General features: G+C 40.3%; 1 protein-coding gene, 1 long non-coding RNA gene and 1 other non-coding gene across 9 annotated transcripts in view; all 3 read right to left on the bottom strand.

Moving 5' to 3' along the window:
* Positions 1 to 1,358: 1,358 nt before the first annotated feature.
* On the bottom strand, positions 1,359 to 4,411 carry LOC119723717. 5 transcript variants are annotated; one of them, XR_005270568.1, is made up of 3 exons: positions 3,922 to 4,411; positions 3,838 to 3,887; positions 1,359 to 3,803 (listed from the first exon to the last, which is right to left on the bottom strand). It is a non-coding gene; the product is annotated as an uncharacterized LOC119723717 (long non-coding RNA). The 5 variants fall into 5 exon arrangements; XR_005270570.1 differs by having other exon boundaries at positions 3,838 to 4,105; positions 4,156 to 4,411; XR_005270571.1 differs by having other exon boundaries at positions 1,359 to 3,778; positions 3,821 to 4,411.
* A 24-nt stretch (positions 4,412 to 4,435) lies between these two features.
* Positions 4,436 to 26,486, bottom strand: part of LOC119723697 (AP-2 complex subunit alpha-2-like) — a 54,812-nt gene continuing 32,761 nt past the window's right edge. For 2 of the 3 annotated variants that reach the window (XM_038194494.1, XM_038194502.1), the window contains exons 16-25: positions 24,312 to 24,413; positions 22,833 to 22,991; positions 21,173 to 21,474; positions 20,308 to 20,480; positions 18,791 to 18,914; positions 16,568 to 16,615; positions 9,554 to 9,670; positions 8,090 to 8,159; positions 6,869 to 7,003; positions 4,436 to 5,406 (exon numbers count right to left, since the gene is read on the bottom strand). In XM_038194494.1, coding sequence (XP_038050422.1) covers positions 5,329 to 5,406; positions 6,869 to 7,003; positions 8,090 to 8,159; positions 9,554 to 9,670; positions 16,568 to 16,615; positions 18,791 to 18,914; positions 20,308 to 20,480; positions 21,173 to 21,474; positions 22,833 to 22,991; positions 24,312 to 24,413 — 1,308 coding nt within the window. In that variant the 3' untranslated portion in view covers positions 4,436 to 5,328. The remainder of the gene's footprint in view (positions 5,407 to 6,868; positions 7,004 to 8,089; positions 8,160 to 9,553; positions 9,671 to 16,567; positions 16,616 to 18,790; positions 18,915 to 20,307; positions 20,481 to 21,172; positions 21,475 to 22,832; positions 22,992 to 24,311; positions 24,414 to 26,486) is intronic. The other variant, XM_038194511.1, reaches the window with a different exon arrangement.
* Trnat-ggu lies at positions 12,033 to 12,105 on the bottom strand. The gene has a single exon. It is a non-coding gene; the product is annotated as a tRNA-Thr (tRNA).

Genomic DNA, 26,486 nt, shown 5'->3' with positions numbered 1-26,486 from the left:
TGTCTTAGTATTTTATAGCCTGATTTTACCTGTCCTCAACAATAATTGAGAACAATTTCAAACAAGTACAACAGGTATGTATTAAGTTATTGTTCAAGCAATGCGTGGGCTGTTTCTGCGCGTTCAATACTCGGGAAGATTTTCTGTACACTGAGACTTTCTTTGGGTAAAGTTTTTCTCCGTGATGACAAAAAAGTTTTTTGGAGACTTCAACATTGGTTTGTCTTAGTATTTTATAGCCTGATTTTACCTGTCCTCAACAATAATTGAGAACAATTTCAAACAAGTACAACAGGTATTTATTAAGTTATTGTTCAAGCAATGCGTGGGCTGTTTCTGCGCGTTCAATACTCGGGAAGATTTTCTGTACACTGAGACTTTCTTTGGGTAAAGTTTTTCTCCGTGATGACAAAAGAGGTTTTTTTTTAAAGACTACAACATTGGTTTGTCTCAATATTTTATAGGCTCATTTTACCTGTCCTCAACAATAATTAATAGAAGTTTCAAACCAATACGACAAGTTTTGAAGAACTTATTGTTCCAGCAATGCGTGGGCTGCTTCTGCGTGTTCTGTACTCCGGAACATTTTCTGTCTACTGAGACTTCTTTAGGGTAAGGTTTTTCTCCGTGATGACAAAAGAGTTTTTGGAGACTTCAACATTGGTTTGTCTTAGTATTTTATAGCCTGATTTCACCTGTCCTCAACTATAATTGAGAACAATTTCAAACCAGTACGACAGGTATTTATCAAGTTATTGTTCAAGCAATGCGTAGGCTGTTTCTGCGCGTTCAATATACTCGGGAAGATTTTCTGTACACTGAGACTTCCTTTGTGTAAAGTTTTTCTCCGCGATGACAAAAAAGGGGTTTTTTTTGGGGGGGGGGGGACTATAAAATTGGTTTGTCGTACTATTTTATAGGCTTATTTAACCTGTACCTCCACAATAATTAAGGGAAATTTCAAACAATTACGTAGGCGCGGTTCTAGAGCCAATATTATGGGGGGGGGGGGCTGGGGGGGGGGGGCTCGTCGCATATTTTTAATGGGGAGCGCCGATAAAATCATACAATCAGGCACACTTTATTAACTAAAAGTGTACAAATGCACCTTCTCATTTAGGGGGTGACGTTCCCATGTACGTCAAATTCTTACATTTTGCTAGTCCTCAACAACAATTAAAGGAACATTTCAAATCAGTACGACATGAATACTTGATAGGCGCATTAAGCACATCATACGACTGAGGACCGTTTTCAACAAAAGACCCAACGCTCGATCGAGGACGGAAAGGATATTTTGTTCTTCCTTTGTGTGTTTATCCTCGATCGTAAAGCTATCACAATCCGCAAACTCGTCATGTCTTGGTCTAATAAACATTTTTATTCAACAGCTCACACATTTTCAGCGCCCATTATTATTGTTCCAACAAAGAGAAATAAGGTGAACTATTTTCGGCCCCTTTTGAACCAATGGTTCGAAATACATAAATGCCCCAAAAACCCACAGGACGAATATCTGTTATAATACACATTAAGTGATTCCTTACCGTAATGCCTCAGCACACTTCGTCAACGATGTGCGTAATTTAGTGCAATTCCAACGTATTTAGGGCTGATATATATTTTAGTACAAAAGGTTACAGAAAACGTGTTTCTACATTAAATACAAGTCTATAAAGCCTGTCATGTGACAAATCATGTGACAAATCATGTGACAAGTCATGTGACAAGTCATGTGACAAGTATGTGACCAGTCACGTGATCAGTCTCTTGCAACCGTTGCCATAGCAATTACGTTGGCTTCATGTGACTTCGGTTTAAAACTACACAATAAAGGGAACTTATAATTACTATTTATGTATAATTCATTTAACTTCATGAATAGGCAAATTGTTGGGGCAAATTTTAAATTTTTCCGTGCAGTACACTTTTGTATCCAGTAACATTTTATAATTACATCTTCTGTTGCTTCTTTAATATCAGAATAATCCTATTAAAGAGCTTTTCTGGTAGAATTCGGGTGTTGCCTTTCAAAGTGTGACGGTGAAAAACACCACTTGGGTTAGCAGGTTTCACTATTCCAACTTGGCTAACGCAGACAAAAAAGCGCCTTTGCTTTTGCCCAACTTTAATATGACAGAGTAAAACTTTGAAAATCCTGGCACCGTTTTATTTAGGGGCTAGAAAAGAAAAAAGCCCGAAAATCATTCTAGTCCCAAGATTTACTTGAAGCGAACTTATTTTTTTCAAACCAAAAACCTCTCCAGAAATTTCAAACCAGTTCCAAATAATGAATATTACTCATTCCTGCAATGAAAACGCAGCTCAATAACTTTTTTTTTTAAATTCTGGAACCATACCCCAGAGAGATGTTACGAAAGGGTAAAGTTTTGTAACCATTACATCAAATCCAAATAAAATAGTTTACAATGTATATCCACATATCGAAAAAAATGGTGTTCTATTTTGAATAAGAATTGAATAAGATAATATTTATAACCAACCATTTGAGAACGTGCTCTTATCAGGAAGCATCAAAATTGTGACAAGTTTGAAGACATTTCCAGGCTCCGAGACAATTACCTCTTAGGGGCCTACCAAAATCCAACAAGTTCTCACAATAAAAAGAGACGAAAAAAGGAGAAAATATTCAACAAAGACCATATCTTTTCAGTATTGGATATGAAAGACAAGTTCCATTTCAAACCTAGGAATAAAGTCAAAATATCAGAAAGTTCATCAGTAAACCATAACGGTAACCATGGTGACAAACAAAATTACTAACTAGGAATGTCCAGACGAACTCCCAATGCTACATCATATAGACATCATCTGAGGAATTCATTTTGTTGGGGTGTTTTTTTTTCTTTTTCTTTTTTTTTCTTTCCGTACGAATTATGCTACATGCTGAATACACAAGCAACTAAGTTTATTTACTGAAACTACGGGGAGTAAAACTCGAAAATTAATATCAGCATTTAAAGCACATGTATACATTGACACTATGTATAACGTTTCAATAAATTTCTTATTTTGATTTTAATAAATCATTGCTCCGTTTTACTTTATACAAATATAATCTGTGATTAATCAACAATGGTTATAGCATATTGTAGATACGCATGATTCTAAACATACTAACTTACAGTTATGGACAAAAACAATACAGTTTATTTAAACACATAGAAATTGCAGGGAAGGTTGTTTTTTTTACGAGATATCAAGACCTAATAATCAGTTTCCATTTTAGTTTTGGACAGTCAGTTGACCTCTGACCCAATTCAGTGTGGTCATGGCAACAACAAAGGTCAAAGGTTACCGGGAGTCGTACATTTGCCAGCCAACATTTCAGAGTACTATGAACAAATGTTCTGCCAATAAAAAAAACATAATTTATCTCAATACTTGAGAAAAGCCTTTAAAATTTAGGGAAACTTGAAAATATTCTGGACCTCTGTACAACATGCTTAAACTATAGGTGGACAGGCCACAGTTAATAAACAGTGTAAATGTTCAAAACAACTGCAATTCACAGTATTTACAGAACTTGTCTGTTTTGGGGAAAAGGAAACCCTCACCTTGTTTTTACAAACAGGATTAGTGTAAATTTATATGTCATTAGGGGGTGCGCATCTGAACCCGATACCCGGGCACCCTAGTACCCAAGTACCCGGGTACCTGATGTACCCAAGTACCCGGGTACCTGATGTGCCCAAGTACCCGGGTACCTGATGTACCCAAGTACCCGGGTACCTGATGTACCCAAGTACCCGGGTACCTGATGTACCCAAGTACCCGGGAACCTGATGTGCCCAAGTACCTGATGTACCCAAGTACCTGATGTACCCAAGTACCCGGGTACCTGATGTACCCAAGTACCCGGGTACCTGATGTGCCCAAGTACCTGATGTACCCAAGTACCTGATGTACCCAAGTACCCGGGTACCTGATGTACCCAAGTACCCGGGTACCTGATGTACCCAAGTACCTGATGTACCCAAGTACCTGATGTACCCAAGTACCCGGGTACCTGATGTACCCAAGTACCCGGGTACCTGATGTACCCAAGTACCCGGGTACCTGATGTACCCATGTGCCCGGGTACCTGATGTACCCATGTGCCCGGGTACCTGATGTACCCATGTACCCGGGTACCCGACCAGTGATGTCAGGAACCGGTTCCAGATAATGGGATGGGTACCCGTTACCAACTTTACAAATTACTTAGTAACTTTTCAGACAATGAAAAAGAAAGGTTTTGAATGCCATTCGTGGGAATTTAGAAATGAAAACCTGGCTATGTACATTGTAATGTGCAACACATGACACTTTTGAAAGTTGCAGTTTGCACCGTAAAGCTATAAAGCCCTTCAAACAACTTTTGGGATTTGAATTTTGGGGTTGGGTTCCTTTTACGGGTACCCGGGTACCCATGTTTAGCTTCAATAGGGTACCCGGTTCATGTCCTATGCACACCACTATATTTCATACATTTTTCATATTCTTCGATTATATTGTGCATATATACGCCATTCAAATCATATGAACATGGACATATTATTTGTTATTGAAATGAAATAAGTTCAGTGGATTATAAAAAGTGATGAAATGGGGTTTTGGTAAAATTCTAGTTTGTATGTTTTCTTATTCAATAACGCTAGAAGAGTACGCTGACGGGAAAGTGTACCTTCAATATATCACATTGGATATACAGACATGTACATGTATCATGAACTTAGCAATATCAAATATGAATATATGATAAATGATGCTACCAAAGAACACAAAAAAATTGAAACCTGTTGGCCTTTTGTTCAGTAAAGTATTTATAGAAATGCACGCCAATTGAAATTAATAAAATCCACCGTAATACCTGACGCGTCCCGTTTTACTTTTTAATACAAAATTATAACAATCTGCACAGACACAACATATCCCCAGTGGTTAACGCAATGTGCTGCTTCAAACAGGTTTGAACCGGTTCATACCACTTCCAGCTGGATTACACACAGACGCAGAGGTGCAAGCTAGATCAAACCAGCATGAGCTGCTTTCAGACAAGCCTGGGTGTATATGGAACCAGATCAAACTAGTTTGAGCACATTCAAACTCTGGCTTAACACCCATGTGCATACAGGAAACAGGCTGCACAGAACCAGTGCAAACCGGTTTGGACCAGTTTCAGCTAGCTCTCATTATACATTGAGTAAACAATACGCAGGGATATGTAGTTGGAACCAGATCAAGCTGGTTATAGCAGCTCCAAGCTGGCTTTTACATACAGATACAGCCTGTCCAATGGAACTAGTTCAATCCGGTTACAGCTGCTTAGAACTGGCTGGATAAGAGTGTTCCCAACTCCTTGGCCACTTCCTCTTTACTGCTGCGTAACGTCAAACGATACATCTACAAAGACAAAGAATGGAAAGAGTGCAAAGTCTGCGGCAAGTGTTTCTGCTTGGGATGGCCCGACTATAATTTTCCTGGACTAAGCACAGTTTTCATGGCAGAACTCATCAAGACTTGTATACAGGGCGAGTAAACAAAACCAACAGAAACCCGAATGGTGCCCCCTATTTTTTTTAAAGAAGTTCTGTATGTAGCACTTTCCCAATCTAGGATATGAAAGCACAATTCATAAGCTTTCTTTTAGTGAAAGAACTACTTTTCTAGTAATGGAAAGTAAGTTTTATTTTTTAACCTTGTCCTAAGATCACAATAAAGGTAGGTGATATTACAGCAAATTGAAAAACACACACATTCTTGTTCTGTAATTGTGGGGACTTACACTCGTCTGTGCAAGGTATTTGTGGGGACCGAAAATGCTGTGGGGACAGCAGAAAGTCCCCACAACTCGGTCCTAATTCGCCTAACAATAAAAAACTTCCCCATAACGCGGTGTATGCCTACCCTTCAGAACACTCTCATAACCATGATAATTGGCACTTACCAAAACATTTATTGAAAAACCTGCTGCTTCCTATGTTAAAATAACATGCTTTTATAACGTCAATAGTTTATAGTCTTGCCCTGCCTTCTACTTGGCTACCCAAGAGACTTAAGGGATCATTCGGAAACAGTTTTCAGGAAACGACATGAAATATCACATACCTTGAATGTGATCCATGGACAAGGTTAAAAAACAGTGTTTGTGTTCAAAATTCCATAAATGGAAAAGTACATGAGTGATTAGAATGATTCTTTCACTAAAAGAAAGCTTGTTACTTGGGCTTTCATATGCTACATGTAGATTTGGAAAACGCTACATGCAGAAATTCTTGAAAAATAGGGGGCACCATTTGGGTTTGCTTTTTTTTTAACTCACCCTGTATTTGCCGTTTCGTTCATGTTGCAAACACAAATAAAGAAATTAAATACAAGTATGTTTTTCAGATATTTTGCAGCACGTGTGAGCAATGTGTACATATGACATGATTTGTAAATGCATGCTCTCTAATGTGCCATGCATGAGCACAGAGTAGCAGTGTCCCAACTATATACTTGGGATGGCCCAACTGCAACATTTGCGACCCAACTGCAACATTCGAGACGGTCCTAATTTTAAATGAGACGGCCGTAAAGTTGGGGCCACAGACATTGTAATATCCCAGATCTGACTTTCCTATACTTTTAAGTTGGACGTTTCTGGCACTGAAACCCTGTATCCTATAACCACCATGTTACGCAAACGCTCGCTGTGATCATAAATAATGCACGTCATGTGCGCAAATTAGCCTTTGTGTCACATGGCGGTTATAGGAGTCAGCATTTTGTGGTCAGAAAATTCAGCCGATTGTCGGGCCTCAGTTTTCACAAAGTGCCCTCTAGAGTTGATCACATACAACTTGATAATTACAAGTGTACTTACCAGCGCAGCCTTGTTGGGTTCCAAGCGGAGTAAGACGCCAATTTGTGCAGACTTGCAGTGAACGATACCAGCACACACAAAGTTGTCAGGGTTGGGGTCAACGCCCTCCAGCAGACCGATGCCAAAGCCCATCAACTGTCAGGAAAAATCAATTAGTTGTGATCACATCTGAGGTACAGTGAACTCTGGCTACGTCGGCACTCTCGCGACCCGAGAATTTGTGACGGCTTACGCGAATGCCGACATCTGCTGTGTCCATGAATGGCCTTTTGCACACATGATTCATTGCACCTACTGGCTTTGATTTACCCTGGTTTATCTCCTTAATGCTTGAGTTGAATCCAGCAAATTAATCCTCGAATTGTATCATCACGTTTGGGATATTGAAAGTGGAGACCACGTGTACAAAATAGTAATACATGTACGTGCACAGTAACGAATTAGATGCGTACATGGTCAGGTTTACCACGCGCATTGACTGCAGCACTAGTCATTCAATAAGACGACCCCCAAAATGGACAGAGCGCATGCGTACAGCCTAGAGGGGGTACTGGTATTGATATGCTCACGATGCATATGCAATGTATGCAGTAGGACACCATTTTGCGACACCGATGCACGCAGCGATCACGGGCCGTGCCAAACCACTTTTCACTCAACACTTCTTGCCAACCACAGTACAGGAAGTCGACGCCAATGCGTTATTTGTTGAATGCCGACTTACACAAAGCATTTTGTATTGCTTTTTATAGAAAGGGGACTGAGAGTAACACAACAACTTGAGCAAAATGGCGACTTATAAAAGCCGACTTAAAATTTAAAAATTCAATGGAAATGCATTACGGACAATCGGGACTTTAGTCAGACGGCCGACTTGAGTGATTTGACGAGTTGTACGATGTCGGTTGAGCCGGAGTTTACTGTATATAGGTGCGAGTCTATGCACCAGTACCATTTCCCTAGTACTATTGACTGGTTGGGCAAATATTATGTCTTAAGTAGAGTAGACTATTTGTAATTTGTGCATTTTTTCTGATTTGCAACAACAAAAGTGTTCAAAATCTAAAGATGGATGCTTAATATCCTGATGAAGTTTGAGCTATGATAATGCTGTATGTTTTCAAGAAAACAGAGCAACATATTATCACAATATTTTGGATCTCTATTTTAATTAAAAAGTTAGAGAGAGGGGTGGGATAGAGAAGGGGGGGATATACTTACTTTGGTTTTGTTGCCATCTCTGTCCATTGGGAAATTGGCCTTGAAGATATTCTGGTACTCATGCGCTGGCCTGCAATCAGTAACCAAAAATATGTGAATTGATTACTTATGGATACAGAATTAAATAGACTCTCAGTGTTGCCCACGACAGACTGGCCAAGAATATTTCCTGAAACCTCAAAGTACTTGGAAGCTCCATTTTAACAACTCCAAAGGACTGGAAAGACAAGGTACTGATTTTCACATGGAGCAGTGTATTGTGAGATATTTTAAACATGTAACTTGTTCTAGAACTTCAGCAATACAATCTGGCATATAATAGAGTTACGTCATTGTTTAAAGGTTCTTGAAATTGCAGCTGGCCCTGCTAAATACAGTCCCAATGGAGATGCCTTTGACTCATACAGCTACATTAAATTACTGACGTTTTAACTCTTCACTCTTCAACCTATTGCAAGGTAAATCAATCATGCACAGTTTTCTAATGTGGAAAGGGTTCATGTTCATGATGTGACGATCTCGTTGCCTTTTACTTTCTGTGTTTCCTATTCCTTTCAATCCACGTAGACCACACCTTAAATGAATTCACAATACTACACCTTAAATGAATTCACAATACTACACCTTAAATGAATTCACAATACTACGCCTTAAATGAATTCACAATACTACACCTTAAATGAATTCACAATACTACACCTTAAATGAATTCACAATACTACACCTTAAATGAATTCACAATACTACACCTTAAATGAATTCACAATAGTGTTCTTTGTTTCAAGTTCAATTTTGAAATTCACATGCAACCTACTTGTATGTATATGTACCGGTACCTATTCAAAAAGCGCACTTAAAGTGCGACTCGAGTTTGCATCTGATGTACCGCATCATCGATTTCCCTTGAAAATGGTCGAGTTTGTTTTTGACATGCCTTTATTTGAACACAAATAATTTAAAAACTCTTTTAAATATCAAATCAATACTTGCCAGGGATAAAATTAAGATTCCAAGCTTTAAAATGGTATATAAATAATGGCGGTACGTGTTTCTGCGCTGACAATAGAGCCTCGCACAAAAAGTTGCTGATATTTTGGGACGTCCTATCAGTGTTTCCCCTGGCTAATGCACTGAGCGAGGTGGTAACAATTCAAGTTGATGATTGAAACGAAATTTATGCAGTCTGCAAACTGAAAAGTAATGCAGCGCTCACAGAAATGCGCGATGATTCCAAAAACACATCAAAACTGTGAGTTCTTGATACATGGAGGTAAAGGAAAATGCTCATATAGGACCTATTACACAAAATGAAAAATTTTCAATTGATATTTCCTTTTTTGCCAATCTTCACAGCGAGGTGGTGATATTGGCAAAAACTGAGCGAGGTGGTCACTGAAAGTAGCGAGGTGGACCACCTCACGTTTGAATGGGCAGGGGAAACACTGCGTCCTATGGTATACTCACGCAATGAGTTGGTTCCAACGTGAGAAGAAGTCTGATGAGGACATGGTGGTTGGCTGGAAGAACTTGGAGACCATTATGGGGACCTTCAGGTTGACATATTGCATGGAGCCTCCACAGCTGCAAAGGCAACACAAAGCAAATCATGCTCAATAGGTCATCATTTGTAAATGATGTCTTATTCTGGGTAAACAATGGAAATATCACACTTATTGAAACAATTTAAAGGGAAAATACAACATTTGCAAACATCGAAAAATAAAACTACCAAGTTGTTACGGAATACCTTACTAGGATGTTGGTAAATGACATGCTAAAGCATCCTGTCAAATTATGGCACCAGGTGTGAAACCATTTTCAAGAAAATTGAATATTTGTATACATTTCCAACGCTGGTCGGCCGATCACCGTTGGAAAAACCTAACTATCCTTCAATTACTGCTCTAAATTTACCAATTTTTTTTAGTCTAAATTTTGTTTTGCTAGCTATTGGTTCCATGTTCATGAACGGGTGCAGGCCAGCTAGACTGGTTCCCTTACCTTACAATTTTCCGGTATTTTTGATCCATTTCATCTTTAGTGGAGTCAGGGAACCAGACTACTTGAATATTTTCGTTTTTCTTGGTTTTTCCAGCATTTTCGAACACAAAACTTCATACATGTCAGTGTAACAATATTTGATCTATTATACTAACTCCCCAAATAGTTCATTCCTGAAAATTACAGCAAAAGCCAATGATGTACATTCCCTTTAACAACTAAAAGGTAACATACAACATTTGTGTTTGCTGTAATTTTCAGAAATGGACGGATTTCAGGGTTGGTATTTTATAGGGAAATGTTACACTGACCTGTTTAAAGTTTTGTGTTCTTAGATGCTGGAAACCAAGAAAAAAATACTGTTCTTGTAGTCTGGTTCCCTGACTTTACTTCAGACGACACAGAGCAATTAAAAGACATCGGGGAATTGTCAGGTCAGGGAACCAGACTAGCTGGCTTGCACCCATTCATGGATGTGTAACCAATTGCAAACAAAATATGGACTAACTATATGGTTTTCCAACGCTGGTCGGCCAACCATCGTTGGAACTTGATACACAATTTCCACTTTTCTTGAAAATGACAGCACACCAGGTGCCATGATTTCACAGGATGCTGGAGACTATTATTTGCTTACAGTCAAGTGTTGTATTTCATAATAAAATGGTAGTTTTGTTTTTTGATGTTTGCAAATGTTGTATATTCCCTCTAACTCAAATCTAAAATCAAAGGTTTTAAAATGTCCATTGGAGAAATATGACTTACATCCTCTTGTGGTATGATCGCAGTTTGTCACTCAGGAAATTAATTCTCATTCATGGATATGTAACTGATTCCAAACTAAATGAAATTTGGTCATTTGAGAGCAGTATTCGGGAAAAAAAACTGCGTTGTTTCTTGCAATGGTTTGGTCCTAACCATCGCAAAGAAATGCTGGTAATTCCTTTCTTCTTGAGAATGACAGGATGCTTGATCCTATTATTTACTTGAGATCAAGTAGGATATTTCGCAATATTTTGGCAGTTACCGTTCATAAATGTTTGCAAATGGCTTTAGCACCTCTGAAGTATGCATGCTGCATAAAAAGACCAGCATGCCCATGCAGGAACATGCACCATTCCCTGACTGTTCTTAGCAGAAACATTATGTGTTCCCCAAAACAAATTGAAGTACGTGTCCTGGTTTTGATATGTACACCTAATCCCTTAACCAAAATAATGCATGCGTTTTTAAGATCTTTCCGAGTTGGATATTTCAAATCCATGTGCACCAAATGTAGAAATTTTGAGAAAAATGTGATTTGGTGGTTGTGAGATACCGTCAGTCAACTGGCAAAAAAACCCATTGTTTTCTGGTACATGTAAAACCAGTGCATTCTTGTACTCAATGCATGCGCAAAAAAAACCCTCTTTTTTCAGAAATATAGTTTCATCATCTGGTCTTTTTGGCCCCCCCCCCCCCCAAAAGTCTCTGGTTTCTGGTATGCGCGCGCGTCGCCGTAGCCATGCGCGTCGGCAAAATGAAAAAGTTTTTTTTCAATGAAAGATGATGTCTCAAAATCGTCAAACTCACTCGTTTGACTGGAATCCTGCTGCTGCACAATTTTAACGTGTTTTTAGATGGGGTTATGGTCGAAAATAAGCTTTATGTGGCCTCTCTGGACTCCCATATATTTGCACTAAGTGTAGTCGGGCATCATTTGCAGTCATCAGCCGACATTTGAAGCAAAAAAAACAGGTAAAAAAAAAAAAAAGCCGCGTCGCCGCACCACTTTTTGGGCAAGCTCCATACCAGAAACCGGAGACTTTTTTTTTGTGGCCTTTTGTTACTGAAGTTAAAAAAAACACATGTTCCATTTTAATGAAAATCTCTTGTTCCACAGAGATTGGTCAAACCTAAAACATCTCAATTTGAAAAATAATTCTAATTTGAACAAAGCAATTGACTAGAGCAGGGTTTGAACCTGCGACCTCCAGATTACCGTTCCGGTGCTCTACCAACTGAGCTATCCAGCCCTATATTGGCAGTTCCCTTTTTGTCAATGTCTTTTTCAAGAACTAGTCAGAAGCCATAAACCTGTATATGCCATGTAGCCAGGGATCATACCTAAAGTCACGATGCTAGCAACATTAGCAATACTGCAATCTTATGGTCAAATGAAAACGTGCGTGTGCATCTTCTCAATTGCAAATCGAAAGAAAATAAAACCAAGTAGTAAAAGATGCAAACAAAAATGGTCAAACTGAAAAGCTGTGCATTATGTATGTAGTTTCATCTTGCCATGCTTTCAATGCTTTACCTTTCTCTGGTTGGGGCATGTGGAGGTTCAACATGCGCTGGTTGAATCCTACATGTACAGTCATGTGCACAACATGAGAAATTAGGTACATGAACACACACTCTTGTTTTACTATACTCCCAAGGACAATGCTTTGTGTTTCCCTTTGTCCCTGTAATATAACACTCTCCCATAGACTAAGCACAAAAAACTCACTACAGAGGACCGTTTTCAACAAAAGACCCAACTCCCGAGGACTGAAAGGATCTGTTGTTCTCCCTTTGTCTGTCTGTCCTCGAGGGTTATGTAGAACAAGTACACACTAACCCGAGCACCTTATCACTGGGATCGGGGTTAGGGAAAGCATTGCCCAGATATTGTTCACACGGGATAGCTTATTTTGTACAATAGCTATCATGATGCTTCCATCAGTGTAAGGGCCTCCGTGAACATTAATAAATTGTAATGCTTATATACCGTAGCGCTTTCCATCGTATCAACAATCTCAAAGCGCTTTACAATTATTCCCCCGTTCATCAGGCCAGGAGACCGCGCAGCAGTGAATATCGGCGCACATGTTCAGCCTCTACCCTCACAGGTACCCCTTCGTACTCCTGGGTGGAGAGAGGCAATTGTAGTTGAGTGTCTTGCCCAAGGGCACAAACACCACGTTCCTGGCCGGGTTCGGACCCACGTACCATCGTACATGAGTCATACACCGTAACCACTGGACCATGGTGAATGTATAGTGAATGCATGCTCAGATTTGTCTATAAATAGGCCTACATGTATGTCTATGTTTTATGTTTTCAGTTTTTTGTTTGTTTTTGGGTCTCTTGTTGTTTGTTTGTTTGCTTGGATTTTGAGGTTACAGATTAATCGTCTTCACACTTTATAAACAGACAATTTTTGAATCGCTTGTCTACTACATAACATGGGCAAATGCTGACAACTGATGTAGATATAAAGCACTCAACACTGTTATGGAAAACACATTATTAGAAGAAACAGCAAGTTAAAAAGATGCACTGTTTGTGCTCTAACCAAGTTTCACCCGGAAAAATACATTTTTAAAAAAATTGCTACACTTCTAGCACTTCAAACAATATTCTCTTCTGAACAAGACATCAAATGAAAAATGAAATGGTTCATGATGATTATCGAAAAAAAAAAAAAAATTCAAATTTCAAATTTAAACATAAAATACTTATTTGCATCCTGACTGATACCCTTTCTCCTATCAAAATTTGCAGAGAAATCTAAAATAAAATTGTAGCTTTGGAAAAGAAATGTCACCTCAGACGTTCAGGCAGAGAACCAAACAAACGTAAGCCCTAAGTAACTAGTATTTTAGATTGCACAACACCTAATAAATCCCCGTCATCTGACTGGTGGATCGTTGGTCACACTTCATTGAATTGTTCGCCTAACCCACGGCCCGGCCGCACCGCAAAAAAAAGAAGTTCCATTCCACGGTTAATAGAAGTTCTATTGCACGGTTAATAGAAGTTCTATTGCACGGTTAATAGAAGTTCTATTGCACGGTTAATAGAAGTTCCATTCCACGGTTAATAGAAGTTCTATTGCACGGTTAATAGAAGTTCCATTCCACGGTTAATAGAAGTTCTATTGCACGGTTAATAGAAGTTCCATTCCGCGGTTAATAGAAGTTCTATTGCACGGTTAATAGAAGTTCCATTCCACGGCTAATAGAAGTTCTATTGCACGGTTAATAGAAGTTCCATTCCACGGTTAATAGAAGTTCTATTGCACGGTTAATAGAAGTTCCATTCCACGGTTAATAGAAGTTCTATTGCACGGTTAATAGAAGTTCCATTCCACGGTTAATAGAGGTTCTATTGCACGGTTAATAGAAGTTCCATTCCACGGTTAATAGAAGTTCTATTGCACGGTTAATAGAAGTTCCATTCCAGGGTTAATAGAAGTTCCATTGCACGGTCACACTATTGGCGGCTCTGACCAATCAGATGACGAGGATTTATTCAGGTGTTATTTAAAACAAATAATCAATGTTTCACATCCGTGCATTGGAAATACTGATTTCGTTCGGTGACAGATGGAATGTTCCAATCTACTCAGCTTCACCTCGTGGAATGGAACATTCCATGTCACCTAATGAAATTATTCTTACCATTGCACTCAAAAACATTCATTGTTTTTATAGAAGTCAATTGAAAGCAATTCAATCCCAAACTCAGATCTGAAGGAAATTTATTTTTTCTGTCATTAACCATGATAGAGAGCAGCTACTTAAACTACAGACTGCATTCTGCTATCCCCACAGTACGATATCAAAGTTTTCCGAGTTTTGTTGAAGTCTTTATCAGAAACTACGCATGTTTTTCTAAAGCGATGAACTACACAACAAGTAGACAAGATGGAAGAATAAAAAAAGTTAGTGAAGCCATCGAGAGAGCCCATGTTGAATGATAGCCGCCTAGACCAGGAATAAACAGACTGCATAGAAGCATCCCTTTTCTATCACACTAGAAATCTATAACTAAAATGAAACTGTACTGCCTATGATTGTTCAACCCCATGGCATTAACCCATCAGCAATTTTATATTACTTTGTAATTCTATTATAAAAGTTCTTGAAGAGTCCATAAAACCAAATTTAGGTCTTTTCACACTAGAGCCTCTCAACCAGGGTTGACTTAACCCTGGGCAAACCCAGTGCCGCGGGGGGTTGAGTTTTTTAATTTTTCAACCCCGCGTTCAACCCCGCATCGTTTAACGCTTATTTTGATCGGTCACAATACTGATTTGAACCCTGGCAAAAGTTTCAACCAGGGTTGATAATCTCAACCCTGGTCTGGAGCAGGGTCGAGTTCAACTCGGGGTGAAATCAAGCTCAGGGTTGACGCAGGGTTGAACAATTTCAAGTGTGAAACGCCACATGTTTTCAATCCTGTGTCAACCCCGAGATTCTAGTGTGAAAGGGCTTATTATAGGATACATGGGTGGTTTGGGGCGGTACAGGGAATTAATGGGTAATTACAGTGATTAAGGATCACACAGCAAAGCCAGCATCTTGTTTCATTCATTCATGTATGGGACTGTAATTGAAAAAGTTGCTTTGGAGGAACTCATGGTATTGTTTCTTGAATTCTGTTAGATTTAGCAAGTTTTAAACTTGGCAAGTGCAAGACTTGGTTTGGGCAAACTTAACACATAGCTATTTTTGGATTCTGTGGGAATGAGGAAGCTTTACATTGCTTAGTTTGACTCGATTGTGCATTGAGCGAGCTCCACAAGTTGTTTTTGCTGGAATCTGTTGGAAGGGGTCTAGAAAAACTCATAACAGGTTGCAAGTTGCTTGGGCTGCAATGCCGTGGGATTGAGAGAAAAACAAAATAAGCAGGGTCATTGCGTATCAAATCTCCTAATGGGTTAAACCGCAAACCCTTCAAATTGGTTCATATTTTATGTATGGAGTATTTTGGCTGTAAAAGCTGAAATCTGAAGTTTAAGCGCTATCAGGCCGACAGTTTTCGCACTACCGCCATTTCAGGGACAAAAAATTTCTGCTTTAAGTCCACTAGTACATTGCAAAGGAATATCACATTTTGAAACAGGTATGCTAACTTTGCGATGAGCTAGAAACCAGACCAAAAATATGTGTCCTCCAATTTTTGGATAGTTTGTAGAAAACATGGTGGGGTATAATTTTCATCCAAGTTCGTTTCAAGGTGACGTGATCCACAAGTTCAAATTCAAGGTCAAAAGGTTATCATACACGTACATCAAATTACTCAGACATGAAAAATAATGGTAAATTTGGATTTCTTATGATGTCATTTTTCCAAAGAAACAAAGATTAACAAATTTGGCCCACAGGTTATGGAGAAATGGTCATTTGAAAATTGGTGGCCATCCCATTTTGTTCAAAATTGTCAAAAAACGGCAGGCACTACATGCACTAGCGCAAAAACTATTGGTCTGACGTCACTTAAACTTAAAATTTCAGCTTTTTCAGCCTTAACTACCCCATACACTAAATATGAACCAATTTGAAGGGGCGGGTTTTAAACTTTTGCGGTGATTTGACACAGAATTACCAAGCACCCGTCAGTCAATCAATTAATAGACTTGTATTCAAACTACACCGCATAAAGTTAATGAAAGAAAACAAAAGTTTGGCAGAAAATAAAGTTTTCCGTGCTTCGTCCTATTACCTTGGGTCTGGGTTAGAATCAGTAGACTGGCTACCTGTCTGCTGTAAGCTACATGAGTGGCGAGCAAATAGGTTTAACGATTAATGCAGAAAAGTCATGAAATGAAGAAATGTAGTCTGGCACCAATGGTGTCACGAATCCCTGATGTTAGTATAAAAGCATAGGGAGGGATAGAGTGGGTTATGGTTACAAGACTTGTGAAATGTTTTGGGTGAATTAAGTGAAGGGAGAAGCGATATTGCAAGCAGGGGAATGTTCATGCTGAATCAAATCTTTGAAAAATATTGGACTCTCCACGCCCTTTCACCCTGAAAATAAATGTTAAATGCTTAACTGCATTACCAGTCAGTCAACTGCCGTGTCATGCGTAGCTGCTCTATTTTCTCGTCCACACAACTGACAGCAATGCGAGGCCAGCGAACGATGGCCGTAAAAAGGGCTTCATAAAATTCGCAATGTTCATGGCAAACCACAACCGATCCAAACAAACAAAGTTGTTTTAGGTAGTTAAAGACCTATTTAATACATCCATCAAGGTATCTGTTCTCAAAAAAAGGATTTCGATGCATTTTGACGATATTATTTCACGGACAAATCGACTAAAAATTAGGTCATGAAATTTCCGGGTTTTTTTTCGAGAACGACGAAAGTCTCCCAAATGTTGAGGTAATCAAACGAAAGAATGAACCTTTGTGTACAAAAAATCTTGTGAACGTGATGTCGTTAATATTTTAAGAATTCGATGTACACCTAAAGTTTCCAATAACTTCCATTTTTCACAACGCGAAAAGATCGTCGCCATTGTAAAGCATAGGGCGAGGAACCCAAACACGGTGTGACCTTGTGACCCATACGCCCACTGATTGGTCGAGCTCAAGTATGGCCTGCTTAATATTCATAAGTCATTCATTGCACGTTCGCACGTGCTTTTCACAATGTTTTCAGGCCAACATACGTCAGCGTACTTATGTTCGTTTACGCGTACATGTGATTGCAAATCATGAAATCTCGTAAAAGTCTTCATTTTTTTAACCGGCGATTTGGACCAAACATACGAAGTCTCCTGCACGTGTTTCACATGAAAATGAAGCATATACTTTCCTCCATCTATTGAGCCTTGCCGTTTCTTTCCGCCTTTTTTAAGAATCGAATGTACACCTAAAAACTGTCGGCCCTCGCTTTTGTTGATAAAAAATATGATTTTGTTTGACAGGCCGTAACAACACTTTATATTTGTCAAAAGCAGTTATTTTTGGTATCACAATAAAGCACACGATTTCAACTTTTCACTTATTTAGCCATTCTGGCCAAACAGTGCATTTCTCCAGGTACTTTTCGTGTTTTTCTGTAGCCTTGAATAAATCTCGTAAATTCTCGTGTACGATTTTGGGCCATGCGTGCGTGACCTCGGGACAAGAAACGGAGGTCAAACAGGGCTGTGCGCGTGACACGGCCACTGAATGCAGTGTTATTAGATCAAATGAGACAACCAGAGTTCTGTTCTACATTTTGTACAATTAGACAATTGGTGGGAGATTCATCTGCTTCTCACGCATTTTGTTCATATGTGACCTGTTCTGTCAAAATCAGACTTTTCTGGGCAAAAGGTCAAAAATGAGGTTCTTGCATATTGTTAAAATATGTTCTGTTTCCTTTTAATAGGTGGTTTAATTTTTGAAACCGGTCATTCCTGCGCAAAGTTATGCTATTTTGAAGTTCATTGGGTCGAAAAGTAGAAAACGGAGAAAATGGACACGAACGTCACAAAACAGACATTTCTTTAACTGATATACTTTAACAAATCATCAAAAATACTGTAATTAGAGATCAAATTAGGGTTTCAAACTTTTATAGTATATTGTAGACATGCTCAGGATTACAAATATGCAAAAATTAGAAAATGGAAAAAAATCACCCCCACAGCGTGTTTTGGCCCTATCTCAATTTCAACCTCTGCCCAGAAGCGTCTGCTTTTGACAGAACAGGTCACATATATCTAATAATGACACCACTCAAAATCCAAAGACGAATGTTCAAAACCCCAACCCGTCCAAGTTTCCACTCAGTGGATACTACACTTTGCGGGAACAGTGAAAAACCATGCACCAACTTTTGATCACGAATTCAAAGGATTCATCGTTATAACTCGTTTAGTAAAAAAACTGACTGATTATTGTTACATTTCTTGATTTCTTCTGGAATGACAGAATATCATCAACTTACACAAATCGGATATTGAGCAGCGGAGCATCGCTGAATTCCTGCACACATTCAGCTGTGATGAGTTGCTGTACCTGGGCACCGCCGTCCAGAACGTTGTTGATTGGGGGCGCCTTGACAAGCAGCCGTGAGGTCAAAGGTTAAGGTCAAAGGTCATTGAAGTGTTTTACAGGATGGAATGTACTTTTGGGAGATGAGATGTGGTTTGTGAGATCGGTTTCGCCTTTCAACAACATATTTTTATAAATACTGTGAACCACCGCCCAGCTGTGCCCGGCAAGCTCGAAGGTCGAGTGGTAAGACATCTGCACTAGTAAGGCCCAAAAAAAAAAAATATTCGGTCTCTGGTCAGACCAAAGTTCCGGAATTGACGCGGCCACGCGGCTTGTATTTTTTTTTTTGCTTTTTTTTTTTTCTTCAAGCTTGGATTGTACAGACAAGGTGGGTACTATTTTGCTTTTTTGGTGTCCTCATGTACATTGGTGTCCTCCATAATTTGCCTTGGTGCTTTCGATCATTTGCCTTGGTGCATTTCCCATTCCTTGGTGCTCTTTGGTAAAAAAAATTGAGGAGGGGCGGAAATAGAGGGCGCTGTTGGAGCTACAGCGGAACATTTTGGAAAAAAAAAAAAGATCGACGCGCGCACTGAACAGAGACCGACTTATTTGTTTTTGGCCTAAGCAGGAGGTAATGGGTTCGAGTCCCACCCGAGTAAACTTGTGCAATTTTTTCTAGCAACCCTTAGACAATGAACATACAGTGTCTATTACATACATCAGTGAAGGGCAAAACCCGCTGTTGAATACTTGGCTAACGACAAAACTGGCTAATTTTGTGTTACAACTTGAACAAATCTTGCTTAATATAAACCAATAAGAACTGAGTGATTCTTTCGAAAAAGGTTCTTTCAAAAGCACAGGAATTTGGCGAATAAAAAGTGGGAACTGTGTTGAATCCTAACCCTGCTCAATCCTACAAAGTCCTCCCGGCGGTTTTGGAAGATTTTGGAGGATTGAGGCTGAATGCAATGTGCAATTTTGGAGGATTGTTGAGGATTGAGGGCACATGGACAATCAGTATCAGTTGATTTTGGAGGATTGAGGCTGAATGCAACAAACAATTTTGAAGGATTGTGGAGGATTGAGGCTGAATGCAATATGCAATTTTGGAGGATTGTTGAGGATTGAGGGCACATGGACAATCAGTATTGGTTGATTTTGGAGGATTGAGGATGAATGGTGTAAGAGGAAGAGGAGGATTTTGAAGGATTGAGGCTGAATGGTGTATGAAGAAGAGGAGGATTTTGGAGGATTGAGGCTGAATGCATTTTGAGAAGCACGGCTGTTGGAGGATTTTGAAGGATTGAGGCAGTAGGTATCTTCATTTGAACAAAGTGCAAAACTTTGGAGGATTTTGGAGGATTGATGACATTCCTAACAAAAAAGGCCTACGGGTTACGGTGAAGGCCATTTCTAGGGATAAAATAAATAAGACGTGAAGGAACGAGCAGCTAAGGATATTTGAAGCCAGTTCTCCGGGTGTGATGACCGTGGAACTGAAATCAGAGAACTGCATGCTGGTCTTGTTGCCGAAGAAGAGAACCAGACGACAGTACATGGACTTGCTCTCTGACTTGACTCCAATCTGAAGCAGGTCATTCTCAAATAGGACGCCGTTGTTTTTACAGATGAATCTAGAAACAGGAGAACAAACATGAAGAATGGTGGATTGGCGCTAACGGTCAAAATATATTTACTGACAGATTTCACGCAAATTGTTTACTTTCATTAACCTCGGACACTTGCCTTAGAGCTGAGAGATTTCAATTCAATTCAATTCAATTCAATTCAATTGCTGAACATTTATTTCAACGTTGTTATGTCACTAAAAATATTAAATCGTTATGAAACATTTAAGCATACAAAATATAATACAAAGTAATTTTACACAACACCGTTATTAACATAATGAGAATATATACATAATCCACATAACAACACGGGGATAGGGTGAAGCGATCGCTTTTGTTCCCTGACCCGTTGGACACTTACAGACTGACGGACAATCAAGTACGAACTAAGGACAATGACAGACAAACAAACAAACAGGAGTATCATTAAGCTATTGTTGTATGTTTACAAAGTATCAACAGACTACGAATAAACAAGATAAGTAGACACTAGTAAAGCTGATCCTAGAGGACACACAATTCTTAGAAAAGCTATGCACTGGAATATTTGCACGCATGTGTGTACGGAATGTTACAGGGTAATCCTATATGATAGCACTGCCCGACTCACCAGTGACAATCAGTGCATGATTTACTTGTGACCGGCATTGAATGCTCTTGTGTTGGATTGGACTACAACAGTGAAAGAAACTCACTTGCAGAAATTCTCCTCAGCGCCCGGGGAGAGGGCACTGGCGTTGGCCACAGCTGGAGCCTGAGCTGGGGCCTGAGCTGGGGCCGGGGCCTGGGCGTCAAAGATATCCAGCAGAGTGCTCTGGCCAGCCGCCGGTGGAGCTCCAAAGTTATTAGTAGCTGGCGGGGCACCGGGCATGTTGAAGGTCTGCGCTGGTTGTGCCGGGGCTGCATCTAGACCTAGGAGGTCTGTAGACGGGGCTGCGGCTGTAGGGTTAGGAGCCTGGACCATTGGGAGCTGGACTGGAGTAGCTGTACTCGGCGCCTGAATTGGATTAAAATGATAATGATGGTCACAGTCACGGTAACAGAAAATACATATGAAGCCTTTGAGTGACTAAAAGAGGGCCTCATTTCCACCAGCCGCTGGCTTCATGCAATATGACTATCTTATGGTCACTCACAGTCCATCAAGTTAAAGCTACAGTCCATCATTTGTAATTTGTGCATTTTGTTCATTTGAAGCAACAAAAGAGTTCAAAATCTAATGAAGGATACTGAGCAACTAACCTGATGAAGTTTCAGCTAAGCTTCAGCTGTACATTCCGAGAAAAACAGCATTCTAAGATCTCAATTTCAAATCCAAAGTTACTGAATCATGTTTTGAATTGTTTTGAATTGCAGCTATACGCGACGTCTCGCATTGATCCGACGAATTATAACAACCGCGCGCGCGTGTGCGTCGTTCCAATACTTGTGCGCGCTGCGCTGAATAACAAAACGAACTACTAATTTAAATTTTCCTACGGTGCTTCTTAAGAATCACCGTTGGAAATGCCTTCTTTCGTTGATTACTTCAAAATGACAGCTTCCCAGAAAGAATAATTTCACAGGGAGTTTAGTCCCCTTACTATCTTTCAACCAAGTTTGTTTTTCAACAATAATTACGCCAGTTACTTTTCGGATGGCTGCAAATGATGGACTATACCTTTAAATATTGTAGATGCCTACTTGTGACCTCACTGCCAGTCAATAGGTGCATATTTCACTGGGAGTGATTCCTCATCAGTGCTGTTGAGAGCCCTATTTCCCTCAGCCTTTGGCCTCATGCAATAGGACCATCTTAAGGTAGCTTACAGTTCCTCAAGGTGCATAGATGTGCACTATTGACCTCACTGCCAGTCAATAGGTGCATATTTCACTGGGAGTGATTTCTTACATCAGTTCTGCTAAGGGCCCTATTTCCCTCAGCCTTTGGCTTCATGCAATAGGACCATCTTAAGGTCGCTTACAGTTCCTCAAGGTGCATAGATGTGCACTATTGACCTCATTACCAGTCAATAGGTATATATTTCACTGGGAGTGATTTCTTACATCAGTGCTGCTGAGGGCCCTATTTCCCTCAGCCTCTGGCCACATGCCATAGAATCATCTTGTGGTCACTCACAGTTCCTCAAGGTGCATAGCTGTGCACTATTGACCTCGGTGCCGGTCAATAGGTATATATTTCACTGGGAGTGATTTCTTACATCAGTGCTGCTGAGGGCCCTATTTCCCTCAGCCTCTGGCCACATGCCATAGAATCATCTTATGGTCACTCACAGTTCCTCAAGGTGCATAGCTGTGCACTATTGACCTCGGTGCCAGTCAATAGGTATATATTTCACTGGGAGTGATACTTACATCAGTGCTGCTCTCCCCAGCTGTATTATTGACCTCCACCGTGATGGGTTTGTTGGGTTTCTTCTCTTCCACCACGGCCGATGGTTTCTTCTTCTTCAGCTTGGCAAGGAGGGAGGACTCTCGCTCGGGGAACGGTGGCATTTCTTCCAGCACGGTCGCCTTGGTTACACAAAGAAAGGGAGAGATATTATTAGCTATCCCATGAGCGATATTGGAACAAGGAATAATGTAATGTACAGGCGTGAGTTGGATAACGAATTTATCGTCAATCAAACTTGGTGCTTAGTAAAGTTTGAACAAGCGCGCAGTACACAAACTTTTTAGCGGTTATCTACGCGTGCAGCATAAATGGTGCGAGCATCTTGGAATAGCGCGATACGCGTAGTGCGATGTGGACCGTGGTATATGGGATAATGTAGCATGGTTTGTTGACATTGATCGATCAATCAGGATCGAGTATTAACGATAATGTTAGTTATTCTATGAGCGCGATTGGAACACGGAATAACGTAGTGCGTCTGTACCCCATATACCACGAGGCCGAAGGCTGAGTGGCATATGGGGCACAGATGCACTACATTTTCCATGTTCCAAGGATGTGAAAGGATTTATCTTCATGCAAACTTGACAAACAGTCAAGCTGCAACGAGTACGCTGTTGTAACATTTCAGCCGTTATCCCACGTGTTTGCAGCAGGAAAATGCGCACATCTTAAAACAGTGATATGCACAGGTTTTTTAATAGGAATATTGAGTTTTGCTTGATCCAAATTTGGGTTACACCATGATTACCCTATTTGCATTCAAGTTGAAAAAACACCAAGCATTACTATTTGTACCAGACACAGGGTTGAATTTCAGTCCTTCTATTGATTCCTTAAAGAGGTTGTGGAATGCTCGAAGACATTTCCGTCATTTTTTTGGTATATGTAGCCTAAGGTGTGATGAAATAAAAACGACTATTGTTTCTGTCATGAAATGAGCACAAAGGGTACTTTTGAGAGCTATTTTTCAGGTCCTGTTTCGACCCGAACGTGCAATTTGTGTAAAAGTCGTCGTTGCGGGCAGCAAACAAAACACAGTAAATTGTGACGTAATAAACAGGACTCGTTTATGCTACTCTGCATCGGGAGTCCTGTTTATTACGTCACAATTTACTGTGTTTTGTTTGCTGCCCGCAACGACGACTTTCACACAAATTGCAAGTTCGGGTCGAAACAGGCATGACAGGACTTGAAAAACAGCTCTCAAAAGTACCTTTTGTACTCATTTTATGACAGAAACAATAGTCGTTTATATTTCATCACACCTTAGGCTACATATACCCGAAAAATGACGGAAATGTCTTCGAGCATTCCACAACCTCTTTAAATATTCAGAACCAAGCACACGTTTGTAATATGCCTAGAAGTACAGGATCAGCACATGACATGAAATTGTCCCCCCTCTCTTTTGTGCTTCGGCTCCGCCCCTTTCTTACCAGGACATCAGAGGAGGTTCTGACGCTGAGACTTAGATACTCCACAGCTCGCTGCTGCAGCTCAGCGTCAGCATTCCGCAGTTGATTATCACTCTTCAGAACCTGAAAGGAAATAAATAAACAACAAATACAATTTGGGGGGCTAATCGCCATTACCCACAGCAGAAGCTGAATTGCTAAGGACGCAGCTACAACGTGGTCAAGCCGCTGGCATGTAAAGGCGCTTTAGGCAGCTGCCATATGACCCATGTCTAACAACGGGGGCAGCCAGAGATCAAAAGTGTTGATTTTTAACCAGTTCGCGATGGATTATGTTTATAAACGCAAAGGTTTTGCGGTATTCGGAACGGATGACAGATAAACACGCAGGGAGCGAGGCCGGAAATATCCGTCAACGACCCGCTCGCAGCGAGCAAGGCTGGAAATATGAGTGTGCTGCCCGAGGGTGATGGCTTCAACCCGCCTGGCTTGAGGTCGAGTGAAAAGTAATCCTTCGCCTCGTTCCGTTCTTGTCAAACTATTCCCGGCGTGAACTGGTTAAGGAGGGAGATAAACCAAAGAACCCGGAAAAAAAACCCTTGTGGCACAGGAGAGAAACTACGAACTCTACTCACTTATGACCCGAGTTGGGAATCGAACCCAAACCACAGTGGTGAGAGGGGAGCGCTTTACGCACTGCGCCACCTGCACATTTCTAGTTAGTTTTCCTTTGTTATTTATTTGATGATGTGTAACAAAAAGCCGTTTCCTCTCCGTGTGATCCCATTTGCTATTTCCCAGGTTTGCAGCATTGCTAATGTTGCTAGCTTTGTGACTTTGGTGTGATCCCTGGCTACATGGCATACGGGTTTATGGCTTCTGACTAGCACCCCTTGAACAAAGACGATGACAAATTGGGAACCGCCAACATACAGCTGGGGGCAAGTTCGCGCAAGGACTATAGTTAACCATTGGTCGACTAACGCTTGCCCGAACTCTGTCTAGTCGACGATGGTTAACTACGCTAGTCGACTATTTGGAACCAACCTACTGGGGTTGGTTGCTTCGCTGGTAACCATAGCCGCGCGCGTTCATAACGTACAGCAGGGAGCCAGGATCCAGACGTTTTGCAATGACATTTTGACCAGCGTTCGACTAGAGACGTTCGCACTTTGCTATTAGTGCGCAGGCGTAAGGTACGTCACAAATCAACCACTAGTCGACTAATGGTCCTTGCCCGAACTTGGCCTGGATAGCTCAGTTGGTAGAGCACAGTACGGTATTCCCAGGTTGAAGAATAAATTCCACTCCAATTAATTTGTTTGTTCAACTTCACATTTATTACCTCCGTCCAGGAGGTTATTGGTTTTGTTTGTTTGTTTGTTTGTTGGTTGGTTGGTTGGTTGGTTGGTTGGTTTGTCTATTAACAAGTTAACTCAAAAAGGTATGGACGGATTTTCATGAAAATTGTTTTAGGGGTGGTCCTTGGTACAAGTACAAATCGATTAGAATTTGGAAGTGATCCGGATCTGGGTCTGGATCCAGGATTTTTTTAAAGGATTCTTCACCATTTATGCGAGTATTTCTTTTAGGTGTACTGGCAATATGGCGGGGAATTGTTCAGCCTTGGCTGAGGTTTGCGCTCTCTGAGTGCTTTCTAGTTACGTATGTCACACTCGCTTAAAGGGAAAATGGAACATTTGCAAACATCAAAAAATAAAACTACCAAATCATTTTGAAATACCTTGCTGGACTGTTAGTGAATGACAGTATAAAGCATCCTGTAAAATCATGGCACCTGGTATACTATCATTTTCAAGAAAAGTGGTATTTTTGTATCAATTTCCAACGCTGATCGGCTGATCAGCGTTGGAAATAACTGGCTTTTTTTTCAAATACTGGCCCCAATTGACCATTGCACTTGTTTGCAATCGATTACACACCTATGAATGGGTACGAGCCAGCTAGGCTGGTTCCCTGACCTTACAATTCCCCAATGTATGTAAACTGCTCTGTTTCTTCTTATATGGAGTCAAGGAACCAGACTACAGGAAAATGATCGTTTTTCTTGGTTTTTATAGCATTTTCAAACCCAAAACGTCAAAAAAGTCAGTGTAACTATATTTGCTATATATTTCCAACCCCCCCAATTCCATCCATTTCTGAAAATTACAGCAAAAGCAAATGATGTATATT

The sequence above is a fragment of the Patiria miniata genome, unplaced genomic scaffold, assembly GCF_015706575.1.
Source record: "Patiria miniata isolate m_02_andy unplaced genomic scaffold, ASM1570657v1 HiC_scaffold_1, whole genome shotgun sequence".
NCBI classification, from domain to species: domain Eukaryota; kingdom Metazoa; phylum Echinodermata; class Asteroidea; order Valvatida; family Asterinidae; genus Patiria; species Patiria miniata.
The sequence above is the reverse complement of the archived record's forward strand: the minus strand, read 5'-3'. Positions and strand labels throughout refer to the sequence as shown.